Below are 15,871 nucleotides of genomic sequence, written 5' to 3'. Positions count from 1 at the left end.
ATAAATAAAAATGTTGTTGTGGTTCTGTTCGCCGAGCTGGGAGTTTTTGTTGCAAAAGTTTCGCCCCCTTTCTAGGTGACATCTTCAGTGCTTGGGAGCCTCCTGTGAAGCGCTTCTGTGCTGATTCGTCCGGCATTTATACTGATTTGAATTTGCCACTTCCGGTTGTCAGTTGCTGTCCGCTGCAGTGGCCGGTATATAGGGTCTAGGTTGATGTGTCTGTTGATAGAATTTGTGGATGTGTGCCATGCCTCTAGGAATTCCGAGCACCTGAGCTACAAATCTCACAAACTTTGAATAAATAAGAATGGCCAGCCAGCAGGGGTGTGGGTTTTGTTCCCTCTAAAATTTTCTGCCTGTTGCTAGACCATTCTCTGTCCCTACTCTATGATTCTTTTTTGGAGACATGGTCACTTACAGGTAAACTAGTTTCAGCAGTTTTGCCCCATAGCTTTTCAAATGAGTTAAAGCAGCTTCCTCACCAGCTCAGGGATACTTGGCATCCTTTTAGGTTTGTCTTCAAATTTGGAAGAGTTTAGGTAGTTGGATCTCCTGCCATCTAGCAGAGGTCCTTTTCTTTTAAATCTAGGCAGGTAGCTTTTTTCCCCCTCCCGGTGTGAATCTGTTTGAAGACTTCCATGGTTTCTCTTTAAATGCAGAATGTTGGTTTTGGATAGTCAGATCTGCTATGCATCCAACAGAAGTCAAGGCTTCCTTCCTTTTAAATTTGCCCATCATTTTCCTTGCTTGTGTTTTTCCCTGGTAAGAAAGATTCTGCTAGTCACATTTTGACTAAATCCTGTTCAACCTTTGCTAGTCCCAGCCTTTTTACTTCCCGCTGGCTCAAATAAGTAGTATGTTGGATGTCTGAAAATTATCCACATCACTTGCAATACCATTTAGCCAGATACAAGCATAGGCTTGCTTATGGGGTATTGAATTCCTCAAGTTAGTTACTATGGGATAGGCTGGCCTTTATAATGCCCCATACAGAATATGGGACACATGGGGCTGGTCAGTTTGTATTGCTTTACCAACAATGCTTCTTGTAGTATCATCCAATTTTTGCCTTGATCTGAGTCTTGCAGTAAGGTTGGTTGAAATTCAGTAAGGGGAAATGCAGAAACTGATTTGTTTAGGTTACTTATAAAATTGGTGGCATTCAGTTTACCACTTATGCTTGGCACTGCACAGTTATTACGGCTGAGCCATGGACTGAATGTCTCCTTGACTGAATCTTTATATTATTTGTCTTACTGAAATGGATTTGAATTTAGATTCTTCTATATAAATGTCTAATTGGACATTAGTATACATATGTACTGATGTAAATAGCTGATGTAACAATTGGAAATTGACTTTTACTATGCTCTCAGCAATGCATTCTTGATTAAGACACAAAGGTCTGACTCAAAAGATGCCTTCCCTTTCAGTGTGTTAGGTAATGGTACAGTGCTGCAACATCAGAAGTATACTCCAATGCATCGCACATGGGGGTATCTTTGATTTCTCAACACTTGGTTTCTCAAATTGCGGACTTGCTGTCAATTTCAGATAGAACCTCAAGGCATTTTTCTTAGTATGTCTTCAACAAACATTGGTACTAAGTTAGCCTGGAGCAGTGTTTTTTGGAGCAGTAAGATTGCTATTTTCTGGGTCAATACATAATTAGGGTGCAAAGATGGCCTTTAGTAGAGTGATGTGCTTTTCTGGTCAGATGTGGGAGATTAGGGAGAATTTCCATGTTACTGATGATTATGTCTGCAGGAAATGTGTTTGGTTGTGAATCCTATTGGATCACATCGATTGGTTGGACCAGCAGTTGGAGGCAATGATGAATTTACAAAAGCTAGAGGGTGTGATGGATGGCAGCTGTAGGAAAACAGAAAAATCACAGATACAGTCAGGTAGATGGGTTGCTGCCAGGAAAGATAGGAGAGGGAGGCAGGTCATGCAGGAGTCTCATGTGGTTATCCCCTTATCAAATAAATATGCCGTTTTGGAAAATGTAGGGGTTGGATGGACTGTCAGGGAAATGTAGCACAGACTGTCAGGTTTCTGGTACCGACACTGGCTTCAATTCCAAGCAATGATTGCAATAGGGGACACTCTAGTCAGAGACATATACAGATGTTTCTGTGACCGACAGTGAGAAATCAGAATGGTATGTTGCCTCCCTGGTGTCAGGATCAAGGATATCTCAGACAAGAGGCAGAATATTTTCAAATGGGGAGAGGAACCAGCAGTAGGTCATTGTACACATTGAAACTAATGGCATAGGAAGGGAAAAGGATGAGATTCTGAGGAGACAATATAGGAAGTTAAGCAGCAATTTAAAAAGGAGGTCCTCTAGGCGTTTGGTAAGCTTTCCTTTATTGGTTAGTGCACTGAGTATAGGAGTTGGGAGATAATGTTGCGACTATATAACATATTGATTAGGCCACTTTTGGAATGTGGCATACATTTCTGGCCTCTCTGCTATGGGAAGGATGGTGAAAAATTGAAAGGGTTCAGAAAAAAGATTTACAAGGATGATGCCAGGATTGGAGGGTTCGAGATATAGGGAAACGCTGAATAAGCTGGGGCTATTTTCTCTGGAGGATTAGAGGCTAAGGGGTGAGCTTACAGAGGTTTATAAAATCATGAGGGGCATGAATTGGGTAAACAGACCCTGGGGTCTTTTCCCCAGGACGAGAGTCAAAACTAGAGGGCATAGGTTTAGGGTGAGAGGGGAAAGATTTAACAAGGGACCTAAGGGCAACTTTTTCACACAGTGGGGGTGCATATATGGAATGAGCTACCAGAGAAAGTGGTAGAGATTGGAACAAGTACAACATTTAAAAGACATCTGGATGGGTATATGATTTGGAAGGGTTGAGGGGGTTATGGGGTGAATCCTGGCAAATGGTACTAAATTTATCTAGGATTGGTGAACCTGGCTGAGTTGCATTGTTTTCGTGCTGTATATCTCAATGTCTGTAAACTCCAGATTACAACTGCAATTTAGTTAGCATACAAGTTCAATTCAAATAACTTATAAAATTTAAACTTGCATACCTCATCAGTGATCTGACCTCCAAAGGTAACCCATGTTCCTGTTGAAAAGATAAAAGTTAAGAACTTTATTTTCTGTTTTCAGCTGCTAAGAAAGCTAAATGCTAGAACAAAACAGAAGAAATATTCAATTCAACTGTAATTAAGGAGATTTAGCTATAGACTCAGCAGTTTACATTTACAAAAATCTATAAGCAAGTGCCTTTCTTATTCAGCATCTATTATTTTAAAGGTCATCAGACAGCGGAGGAAAATTTACTTTGCATTATCAAAAATATACCAATTTACTATTGACTGTTGCACAAGCCAAATCAATAAAACAGCAATCAATATTAAATAATTTAAGACTTAGTAGCACGGCAAGCCATTAAACAATGCAATGTTATTTTCTGATCTACCCAAAGTTATTAAATATTAAAAGGACACAGATAAAGCAAACTCACACAGATAATTTAAAGAATATCCAGAAAACAGGACTGGTGTGGATAAATGTAAATTGATAAAAATCATGTTGACATAACTACTGGGAAAACTCCTTTTGCAAAGAACAGTAATTGGAATAATCTTATCCTCCATTAATAAGGGATGGAGTTATTAAAAATTTTTTTAATAAGTGGTGGAGTTATTAAAAATTTGTGATGGGACAGTTAATTATGTTGGACAAACCGGCTTCAGTGAACCAAATGATTACTTTCATAAAATAAAGAGTTACTATAATATGACTTTTATGAATTACTTTTTAGAATTTGTACAATAAAAATAACACTAACTGCAAGAGAGAAATGTATAATGAAACAAATTAATTGTAATTAGCTCGTGTATGAAGCCTTCTTTTTACCTAGGCCAAGGCAGGAGACCCGCAGTCCCGATTTTCCAAGATTTCTATTTGAAGATATAAAAGAAATAATAGAATTAGAATCACTTAATTCAAGACAACAATATTTTCTCAAAAATATCATTGAAAGACAACTGGAGTTTTCATCCAACTTGTTCCTTCAAGCTCGACCTTGCTGCTGTACCATTTTAAGACTGTTAGTCAATTATAGAGATAAACTTACTGACACTATTCATGTTAGGTCTTGGGAAACTGTATTGTATACAACGATGTTTTGAAAGATATACTACTATACATTTCCACCATTTTTAAAAATCTGACAATGAATCTTGGAAGTACCTTCTATATTTCTATTGGTGAAATCATCAAATAATTTACTCCCAATTTTTTAATTTTATGATTTTGTGACTTATCCTCAGATTTAGCACTAATGATTCCAACTAAGTTTTGCCTACTTATTTTCTTATAAGGACCACATTGCACCTAATCAATTTTCAGCAGGAGACTGATTTTGAAGACCATTTCAACTTAAGAAAAGGGTTTTGCATATTGGAATAACTCACTGAAAATATTGAAAAAACAATTTAGAACAGCACAGTTCTTGGCAATAGATCACGAGTTCTGATTTCAGAATAGAGTATGTGGTTTCAATTAAGGCCAATTGAAACTCAACCTTCCTGTAAGATAAAAACAGACATAGATTCAAAATAATAAAAAAAATTTCAGGATCCTCATCAAGTTTCTGAATAAAGGAATGGACTTCTTACATATCGAGAGTTCCTTATAGTAATATTGTGCCTATGTCAGCGATTGATGGCGAAAACTACAGGCACTCTGGAAAGCTGGATTAGACAGGATACTTACGATAATTTGTCACCTTTTCTTCACGATAACTATGAACAGAGGAGTGCTGCAGTCTTATTAAAGGCCAAATGATAACCCACCTAGCTCTACATTACACCAACTCTAAACCCCTCCACTGTCTAATTTTGCCATGCTGTTCACCAGATTCCAGTACATAGAAATGTACTGGATACATAGAAATTTTCTCTGGTTAGATGTTTGGAAGATTGAAGCCATTGCATTTTGTCCTGGCAAACTACTCTGCCACTGATTCCATTTCTTACTTCATCCACAATCCTTGACTGAACAGGGGAATTCACAGTATTAGTTTCGATTTTACAGACGCAGGCATGAGCCAACAAACACATTTATCCTCTCAAGACTATCCTCAACCATCCTCAAGATGGTCTCAACTCCACGCCTCCTTAAGTTATCAGTTGCTGAAACACACAGCAATGCTATAAACTCTGGGCTAAATTATTCCAATGCTTTCCTAGTCAGCCTTTAGTCTTCTCCCTACATATACCTGGAATGACATTAAAGCTTTGCGCCTCTAACCTACTTTGCACCAATTGTTGTATGCATAACACCCCAGTGCTCTGTTGACCATAATTAGTTTAACACATCACAATTTTAAAATTCACAACCTGGTTCTCAAAATTCATTATGGCCTTGCCCCTCTCTACCTTAACTTGCTCAATTCCTACAAGCCTTTGAGATCTCTGTAGTCTTCTAGTTCAAAAATTCTCAAACTAGAGCACATAAGAACTGTGAATGTAGCAATGGCCAGAGTATGCCATAAAGATTGAAGTAGTCTTGACAATCTGTTCATAGGCTACGGTTAATGCTGACAACAATGAGTAAACTGGTGACAACGTACTGCCCCTGAAGTCCATCCTCACTTACATCAGTGACCACACTTGTACTGAAAAATTTCAAATGCACATGAACACACAACTGATGACTAAAACCATCCTCATTCAATCACTGCACAATACTATGCCAATAAGGCATTAAAAATTGGGAATTTACATCTTCAAGTTTTCTCTATAAAACCTAAATTGTTCACATGACAAGCAGAAAAATAAAACAAGATTTAGCTCCAGCAGCTGAAACAATAGGAAATTATCTGCTTTGAAATATAAACCATCTAAAGATGGCTAGGTCCTTTGGAGTGCTTTGGAGTTATACTGCAAATGGAGAATTTAATTTGGCATCTTTCATTTGGGTTTTGTAAGAGACCGCTACTTCTAGGTCAGTTATAGTAACTTACCCCTCTAATTTTTCACTTTTCTAACTGTTTTGCAATAGCCTTACACAGCATACAACTCCATCTGAGATGTAGAACAAAGACGTAATATAGTCACCATATACCTGTAGAACAAAGTCAGAGATGGATAAACCGCATACAGTTTTGCTAGTATCTACGGATTAACAGACAAACTGATGTTTCAAACACCTATCTTGTAATAGAATCATGGCCATAGCTTCTAATTTTCTGATAAAAACCCAAATTGAAAATAGGAACTATAAAAGAAAACTGGTTCTCCCAATTGCTAAGGCAACTGAGACAAACAAATTGGAAATCAAAGCTTTAGGTTGTAACTTGAGACAGAGCCATCAGAACTTGGTAGAAGTTGAGTCATCCAGTTGTGCAGTACAAAGAAGTCAGAGGCTAGATCCAGAAGCTGAGAAAAAGCAGACAGACAGTCATGGATTCATAGAATCATACAGTCAAATAGCATGGAAACAGACCCTTCAGGCCAACTGGCTCATGCCAACTGTATTCTCAAATTAGGAGAAAGTGAGATCTGCAGATGCTGGAGAGTTAGAGCTGAAAAATGTGTTGCTGGAAAAGCGCAGCAGGTCAGGCAGCATCCAAGGAGCAGGAGAATCGACGCTTCGGGCATAAGCCCTTCCAACAACACATTTTTCAGTTGTATTCTCAAATTAAACTAGTCCCACCTGCCTTGGCCTATATCTCGCCAAACACTTCTTATTCATGTACCTATGTAAATGTCTTGTAAATGTTGTAACTACCAGTATCCACCACTTCCTCTGGAAATTCATTTCACACTCTAAAATCATTATACTTCATGTCTTTTTAAAATCTTTCTCTTCTCGCCTGAAAATATGCCCCCTACTCTTGAAATCCCTCACTTGCCATTCACTTTATCTATACCCATCATTATTTTATGAACCTCTAGAAGGTAATCTCTCAACCTATTCTGTTCCAGTGAAAAAAAATCCCAGTCTATTCAGCCTCTCCTTTTAATTCAAACCCTCCGTTCCTGACAACATCCTGGTAAATCTGTTCTGAACCCTCTCCAGATTACTAATAATCTTTCTCACATCAGAGAGACCAGAACTGGACCACTGTACTTCAGAAAAGACCTCACCAACATACTGTACAAGGTCACCACAATGTGCCAACTCCTATACTCAAAACGTCACAGCAATAAAGACAAACGTGCTAAGCGCCTTCTGAACCACTCTGTTTGTGACGCAAACTTCAAAAGAATTATGTACCTGAACTCCTAGGTGTGTCTGTTGTCCAACAGTAGGCAAAACCCTATTTTTAAGCCTTGTCTTTGTTTGTTTTACCAAAATGCAATACCTTGCACTTATCCAAATTAAACTCCTTCTGCCACTCTTCAGCCCATCGACCTAATTAATCAAGATCTCATTGTAATCTTAGACAACCTTCTTCAATGTTGCTGCAGTTATTGTCTCCCTTGAAAAAACATTGGCATATCTACATCATCCAGACTGGTACGGAGGTCCTGCAAATTTGAGCCATTTATGTTGGAGACCATACACATGGAACTTGGTTTGGTTGTGTATTGCTGCCAGCAGGGTCACAGATTGGAACAGGAGGAACTAAAGTTCTTCATAAGACAGAAGTTTGAAGGACTTTATGCATGGGTTTGATGTCATGTCGAGTAGACTGCAAGTCAACTCATGATGCCTTAGTTGTATCTGTCAATAAATGTAATTTAAAATTTATAAATCAAATGCAATTTGCCTGTTATTTCTGTAACTAACTGGTGATTAACTAAGATAGTACTTAGTGTTTGCTTCAACACTTACACAGTAAAACATTCTTTCAAAGCATAGAATCTTGAGTATTCATTCTTTCTCTAAATAACTGGGATTTCAGATTCCTTCTAATTTTTAAAGAGAGCTTCTGGTCTCTACTGAGATCATTACAACCCTTTCTTAGAACTAAAAATGTGTGAAGTGAAGACAGAAAAAAAGGGGGAGACATTTGTACAAACGCAAACACATTGAAACTATGAAGTTTCATTATTGTGGGGGAAGGAGAGGGGTTGTCAATATAAAATCAAAACAGGTTAGAAAATTAGTAACTTGAAATTGGTGATCAAACCACAGACTTGCAGAATGCCTTAGAAAAGGATATGGTTTTACTCTGTACAAATACTGACTAATATGCTTGTTTAGCATTTTGCTTTTGTTTCTGACTTGCAACATTTGTAGTATTTTGATCTTTATAGTATTATAACATGGTTGCAAACAATAAATTGCCAGAAAACAACTTTGCAATAAATTAAACAGAAATGCACAAACTTGAAATTGTGAAGAGTAACTGCATCTAGAATTTCAGAACCACTTGGGTTTTCCAATAACATGTTATTCAAACTTCTTCCCACAAAGATACATTTAGAATTTCACTTTTAATGAATATTTTAACATCTAATTATTCAGTTCTCAAAAAAAAAACACTGGACCTAACAGATGCTGAATATTGCATAACAGATGTATAGTTTATAGGAGGACATGCATATTGGGCAATTTCTGGAGGTCCTTTTGAAGTTAATAGTATGCTATTGGCATTTGATGAACAATTTTCATACCGTTGAAAGGACACTTGCACAATAGAAAAGCAGTGAATTTCAGACAAATATTGTTAAACTTTAATCTGATTATATGCTTTTGGTTCTCAATCAGGTCATACTATTTTCACTTAGAATCATTAACACATTTCTAATATTGGTCATTTACAGTCACAGATGTTTTCAAGGTCACCATAATTGTATTTAGAAATTTGTCATCAAAAACTTGCTAAAAACAAGCAAATTTATCACTACTTCTGATAGAATAAACAAACAAATTTGAAATCAGACCAGCTTAATTGAAGCTCAGTTTGGTGAAATTCAAAGACTTTAATCATGCTATGTAATATTTGGGATTATTTGCTGAGAAAAACAATATATGATATTTAAAATACAATTATGCACCACAATAGGTGCTGGTGTAGCAAACACAAATTGGTTGGTCAAATGGTTTTTAATATCCCTGATTTCTCTCATCCATCAGCTACCTTAATATATATTCTACACTGTTGGACTGGGAAATCAGAAGATTGGGAAAACTACAAAAACAGAGGATAACACAGAGAGAAATAAAGAAGGAGTGGATCAAATATGAAGATAGGCTAGCCAGTAATATTAAAAATGTTTGTAAAAGTTTCTTTCATTACATAAGAAGCAAATGAGAGGCAAAAGTAGACATTGGGCCGTTCCAAATTGATGCAGGAAGGCTAGTGCTAGAAGATAAGGAAATAGCTGAAGAATTTAAATATGGAAGACATGAGTAATATCCCAACAATTAAAGAAAGTCGGGGCAGAGTTGTGTATGGTAGCCAATATGAAACAAAGCGCTAGAATACCATAAGGTCTAAAAATTGATAAATCTCCTGGTCCCAATGGCCAGAGTTCTGAGGGAGGTGGCTGAGGAAATAGCAGAGGTGTTGGGTGTGATCTTTCAAAAGTCACTGGAGTCAGGGAAAGTCCCAGATGATTGGAAAATTGCTGTTGTAACCTCCTTGTTCAAGAAAGGATCAAGGCAAAAGATGAAAAACTATAGGCCGATTAGCCTAACTTCAGTTGTGGTAAAATTCTAGAATCCATCATTAAGGATGAGATTTCTAAATTCTTGAAAGTGCAGGGTCAGATTAGAACAAGTCAGCATGGATTTAGTAAGGGGTGGTTCTGCCTGACAAACCTGTTAGAATTCTTTGAAGAGGTAACAAGTAGGTTAGACCAGGGAAACCCAGAGGATGTTATCTATCTAGACTTCCAAAAGGCCTTTGATAAGGTGCCTCACGAGAGGCTGCTGAGTAAGGTGAGGGCCCATGGTGTTCGAGGGGAGCTAATGGCATGGATTGAGGATTGGCTGTCTGACAGAAGGCAGAGAGTTGGGATAAAAGGCTCTTTTTTTCGGAATGGCAGCTAATGACAAATGGCATCCGACAGCATTCAGTGTTGGGACTGCAGCTATTCACTTTATAGATTAATGATCTGGATGAAGTGACTGAGGGCATGCTGGTGAAGTTAGGTGGACAGGCAGGTAGTACTGAGGAGGTGGAGAGGCTGCAGAAAGATTTAGACAGTTTAGAAGAGTGGTCCAGGAATTGGCTGATGAAATTCAAAGTGAGCAAATGTGAGGTCTTCAGAAAATACACTGTTAAAGGTATAAAGCTTGAGTTCTTATGAAACAACACATCCAGTTAACTGAAATGAACACCATGGACAATCCACAAACATCCTTGCATTTCTATTGACCTCTGCATTAAATGACTTAACATAAGCACTTTAAAATATGCATTCAACTCCTACTTTGCTACTCTGCTAATATGAACTTAATCATGGGTGTTTCAACTCCACTTACCTGCACTCTCCCCGTGGCCCTTAATTCCTTGTGAGATTAAGGATTCGTCAATCTCTGCCTTGGAGACATTTAACGTCCCAGCATCCATTGCGCTCAGTAGCAATGAATTCCACAGGCCCACCACTTTCTGGCTGAAGAAATGTCTCCTCATTTCCATTCTAAATTGACCCCCACTAATTCTAAGGCTGTGCCCACAGGTCCTAGTCTCCCCGCCTAAAAGAAACAAATTCCCAGCGTCCACCCTTTCTAAGCCATGCATTATCATGTAAGTTTCTATTAAATCTCCCCTCAACTTTCTAAACTCTAGTGAATACAATACCAGGATCCTCAGCCGTTCATAGTATGTTAGGCCTACCATTCTAGGGATCATCTGTGAGAATCTCTGCTGGACATGCTCCAGTGCCAATCGGGCCCAAACTTGTACACAGTATTCTAATTGGGGCTTAACTAGAGCTTTAAAAAGTCTCAGAAGCACATCACTGCTTTTATATTCCAACCCTTTTGAGATAAATTACAATATTACATTTGCTTTCTGAGTCACAGACTCAACCTTTAGAGAATCCTGGACTAGAACTCCCAGCAGCTTCACCAAGAGGGGTACCCACGGCAAGATAAATTTCAAATCAAAGATCACTGGGATCCCTCTTTGGACTATGGAGCCTCCAGTTCCAATAGTTTCTACCATCGGCTGCTATATCTACAAAGCCATTGGCAACTTCACGTGGTAAAGGACCATTCCGCTGAAGTGAAAACACTAGTGGCCCGGAGAATTTGACTAGAAGTGATTACACATACTGCGTATTGAGTTCTGCACACAGGAAAACCTTCTGGTGGCAGGAACTGCTTTGGGCAACCCTGTCCACCATTTTCCTTTGTCTTCCTGCTTGCTACTTAAGTGCCAGGAAAGTCCTGCTATAACTTTCAAGATTTCGTAATGTTAAAACAGGATTGCAGAGGACAGGCATACAGACTCCATCCTACACTTCTCAATAACCGCAAGCTAATCTCATCTCGGAAACACAAAGGTCCATCTCAGTGATCACAACACCACTACCACACATCCTCTCAATTGAGAGATGTGGCATGGACACACTCATGTGTTTTCTTCTAACTACAATTCATCAGCAGATCCAACTGAGGTACCACTAATCCACTCAGTCAGGGTGCATTGAGACATTACGGAAAATATGTCAATCAAACAACATCCCGCAACAGAATGAGGAGCGATCAGGTGCCCATTGTCGATCCAATATAGTTAATCAGCCAGTCGACACAATTTTGCAGTAAATTCTGTAGTAAACAAAGATTCCGCAGAGTATAGTATTATATCAGAGTGAGATAACTGTTGAAGATCAGATAGCACTTTCCAGGTGATGAACTCATCACTGACATCAGGTTCGTCTGTAACCACATTGATTTGGTGAAGCTCATTTAGTTCACCATGTAAATACATAGGGGAGAAAGCGAGGACTGCAGATGCTGGAGATCAAAGCTGAAAAATGTGTTGCTGGAAAAGTGCAGCAGGTCAGGCAGCATCCAAGGAGCAGGAGAATCGACATTTCGGGCATAAGCCCTTCTTCAGGACTAAGCCTTCCTGAAGGAGGGCTTATGCCCGAAACGTCGATTCACCTGCTCCTTGGATGCTGCCTGACCAAATGCATAGGGGAGCCCTGTTAAGTGAATACACAATAAGTTGAAGAGCCTGAAGCAACACTCTCTGTCTTGCAAATTATGGTTAGGTTTCAGATTAAAAGCATGAAAATATAGTTATGTAATTTTCTTTTAGCAAAGTAAATCTCAGAAATTCATCTTACATTGTTTATTTTAAGAAATAAAATCTTAGTTTTTTTTCTCACCAATGTACTATTCATGAATGTACTCCAATTCAAGTATGCCAGAAATCTTCAGCCTAATTCTGAACCTCCCTCCCATGTTATAAAAATTCAGTGGTCCCTTGTAAGTACTCTTTTAAATGAAGTATTTTTGGTACAAGTTAGTTAAGTGTATATTATTTTTGTTTTTCTTTGTTAATATGAATCCTGTTGCTGCAGCCGAACAACAATTCTTTCAAGACATGGATATATATATACAACAAGCACACATGCATATCATGCTCGATGCTCATCCTAGCTTGGTAATGCTTAAGCAAATGGTCAGTCTTAGAGACTGATAACTTAATTGTATTGACAGCCATACAACTCTCATTTCTTCTCTTCTCTCCTTTGCCTGGTTTATGTTCCCAGCATCTTGAGTTGTTGTGGACCTATACAGTTTAATAAAGTCTAATTAAAGCTGAATTATAAACTTTGATTTTTCTGACAACATTACAACAGAAAGTAGAATTTTGCAGGAATTATTTCAAGAAAAAGGTATAATTTTGAAATCTACAGAAGGTTCATTCACTTAAATTGAAATTAGTGATATAGAGCTACGTGATCCTCCATTTCCCCCAGAATATGGAATATAAAGAAGATCTTTTCCATACCTATATTTCATCCCTGGGTATTTGATGCCTAAATCATCTCTGGAGGACAAGTTTTGTACCGACAGCTGTCCTAAGTTCTGTGCAACCATGGCCACCATTCTGAATTTGCTCTTATTTCCCAAGTTGGGGCTACTTGCATTGTGTCGATTGAGTCGCTCGTCTGTGCTTCTGTTCTTCAGACTGTGATCAGTGCACACAAATGACACCTGCATACTTGCTTTGAAAAATCTTGATCTGTAGAATTACCAGCCTCGCAGGATGGATGATTCGAGAATGTTTTCTTAGTGTAGAAGAAAATACGTCCACGTAGCAGAGGAAGCTCTCAAAATAACAGATAATCTTGCAGCAATTGAAATAAGACCTTCAAAGTTGAACAGTCAGCTTTTAAACAGGAAAGTCAGAAAGACTGAATTAACTATACAGTGGAAAAATTACAAACTTCCTTTTTCATTAATCAGTGGTTCTTGATCTTTCTTCACTGTTCATGTAGCCTATCTATATTTATCCTTACTGTTCAATAAAATTACACGACCTCCAAACATTTTATTTTTTCCAGCATAGGTAGTTTCTCAAATATCAGCAACGTTCTTCCCCATCCCCCCCAAATTTCCAAGTCAAACCCTTACACTGCTGCAATGGAGCAAACTAGAACCATGACTCTTTCAAAAAGAATGATTTTAGCACTCCAGTCTTGTCATCACCATATGCTGCACTTAGTCATTTCTTGTTATTCTTCATTATCAAAGTCATTCAGGAGCAACACTATCCATCAGCAGATGCTCAATGGGGAAAACAATTATCAAAAGATCCTATGATTCATCCAAACCTCTGCAGCATATCTTAGAAAGAGCACTGGAATATTTTGAGAGAATTAACCAGACTTCACTAGCCAAGACTACTGGATCACAGTGGAGATAAAGCTCTCTGCAGTCAGTGCTGAGACTCGGCAGCATTACAGTGTTCAGAGACAATTAAGCGTTCACTGAGCTGCATCTTGGTAGCTTACTAGGCATGGATTAAAAAAAAGGTAAGAGGAGGGGGTTACATCACAAGCCTGCTCATGCAGGATATATCCTATTGAAATGTGCTTAAAAAGGGTAACATCTGATATGAGAGATACAAAGGTCTGAAAATAAGAACAATAAATGCAAATTTAATTCTCACTGAAACAGTAGCACAAAAGCTACCACATATTCATTAGATGAGCACGTGGCTTATTATTTAAATTTTGAAAACTGAAGCACAACACTATACCAAGTTCAAAAAGAAAAATACTAATCTATTGAACTATTATATTTGAATTATTAGGGCAAGATATTTTTAAGATTATTTAGCAACTCCTCTCACTCATTCTTACTTCATGACTGCTACAGTATTTACTTAATAATGTGGCTATACAAGTCTGCTTGGTATCTGCAGAGAATTATTTGGTGGGGCCCCCAAGTGTAATATTTGCCATTTAAAAGACTGATGAACCTAGTAGAACATGAATAATAGTAGTTTTGCTTTGTTAAATGCTCTGCTTCACTGAAACTGATAATATAATATTTAACATAAAGACACTTAGCTACTGAATGTTATACATTCATTGCTTTTTTGTTGAAGTGAATTGTTGGATATCAATACAGCACACTACCAATGCAAAATATCAAAATTCAGGAGATAAGGAGGCAACATTTATTATCAATTCATTTAGCAGAACTGCAATGTAATCCTTTAGACTTCACAAACAGCAAAGCAAACTTTGTAAAGAATGAAGATCAGATATGAATCCGGGATTGCTAAATGAACACAGAAGATTGGTCATGTAACTGTGAATTGCTCTGTTAAAAAAAAGTATAAATTTAAATATTGTTTTTTGCTTCCACTCAAAAGTGTTCTTACACAATACCTTGCTACCAGGCATATTATGATCTTGGTTTTCAGTAAACACACAGGTTTCCTTGATAGAAATGGTTATCATCATTTATAATTTCATCATTTCGAAGCATCATTGCATGTTAAGTCTCAGCGCTGTCCCTAAAATCCACACAGTACCCACTTCCCACACCATGTCCATGCAACAATTTCCGCAAAAGGTCTTCGGTCAAACTTTCTGATTTGTCACAGCTAACTAATCTCATTCTGGGCAGAAGTTACAATCATGCTCAGTGCCTCTGGATTGGTGGTAATAATGGTGTTTAGTCTGGGAGGTGGTGTGGTGGTGGTATATTAATATTAATATTTTTACATAAAACATACTTTACATTCAGTATCAAAACAATTTTCTTCATTTTTTAGTAGTCACATTTAATGCATGTTCAGTTCATATACTATATATCCTTTGGCATAATGAACAGTTTCATAAGATAAACAGAAAATAATGGACGACAGTTTGCTGAAATGATTTGTTTTCTCTTTTTAAATATTGCTGGCTTTACCATAAACAGTACCACCAATATTTCAAATACTGATTGATGAGGGCAGAGCAGTAGATGTGATCTATATGGACTTCAGTAAGGCATTCAACAAGGTTCCCCATGGCAGACTGGTGAGCAAGATTAGATCTCCTGGAACACAGGGAGAACTCACCATTTGGATACAGAACTAGCTCAAAGGTAGAAGACAGAGCGCGGTGGTGGAGGGTTGTTTTTCAGACTGGAGGCTTGTGACCAGTCGAGTGCCACAAGGATCGGTGCTAGGTCCACTACTTTTCATCATTTATATAAATGATTTGGATGTGAACTTAAGCGGTATAGTTAGCAAGTTTGTTGATGACATCAAAATTGGAGGTGTAGTGGACAGTGATGAAGGTTATCTCCAGTTACAACAGGATGGGCCAGATCAGATGGGCCAATGGGCTGAGAAGTGGCAGATGGAGTTTAATTTAGATAAATGCGAGGTGCTGCATTTTGGGAAAGCAAATCTTAGCAGGACCTGTACACTTAATGGTAAGGTCCTAGGGAGTGTTGCTGAACAAAAAG

The 15,871-nt window shown here is 38.0% G+C and overlaps 1 protein-coding gene across 8 annotated transcripts in view; it reads right to left on the bottom strand.

Moving 5' to 3' along the window:
* kcnab2a (potassium voltage-gated channel subfamily A regulatory beta subunit 2a) overlaps window positions 1-15,871 on the bottom strand; it is a 277,744-nt gene that overhangs the window by 68,099 nt on the left and 193,774 nt on the right. For all 8 annotated transcript variants that reach the window (XM_060852371.1, XM_060852370.1, XM_060852375.1 and 5 more), the window contains 2 exons: window positions 3,893-3,936; window positions 3,058-3,095 (listed from right to left, as the gene is read on the bottom strand). In XM_060852371.1, coding sequence (XP_060708354.1) covers window positions 3,058-3,095; window positions 3,893-3,936 — 82 coding nt within the window. The remainder of the gene's footprint in view (window positions 1-3,057; window positions 3,096-3,892; window positions 3,937-15,871) is intronic.

The sequence above is a fragment of the Hemiscyllium ocellatum genome, chromosome 37, assembly GCF_020745735.1.
Source record: "Hemiscyllium ocellatum isolate sHemOce1 chromosome 37, sHemOce1.pat.X.cur, whole genome shotgun sequence".
Lineage (NCBI taxonomy): Eukaryota > Metazoa > Chordata > Chondrichthyes > Orectolobiformes > Hemiscylliidae > Hemiscyllium > Hemiscyllium ocellatum.
The sequence above is the reverse complement of the archived record's forward strand: the minus strand, read 5'-3'. Positions and strand labels throughout refer to the sequence as shown.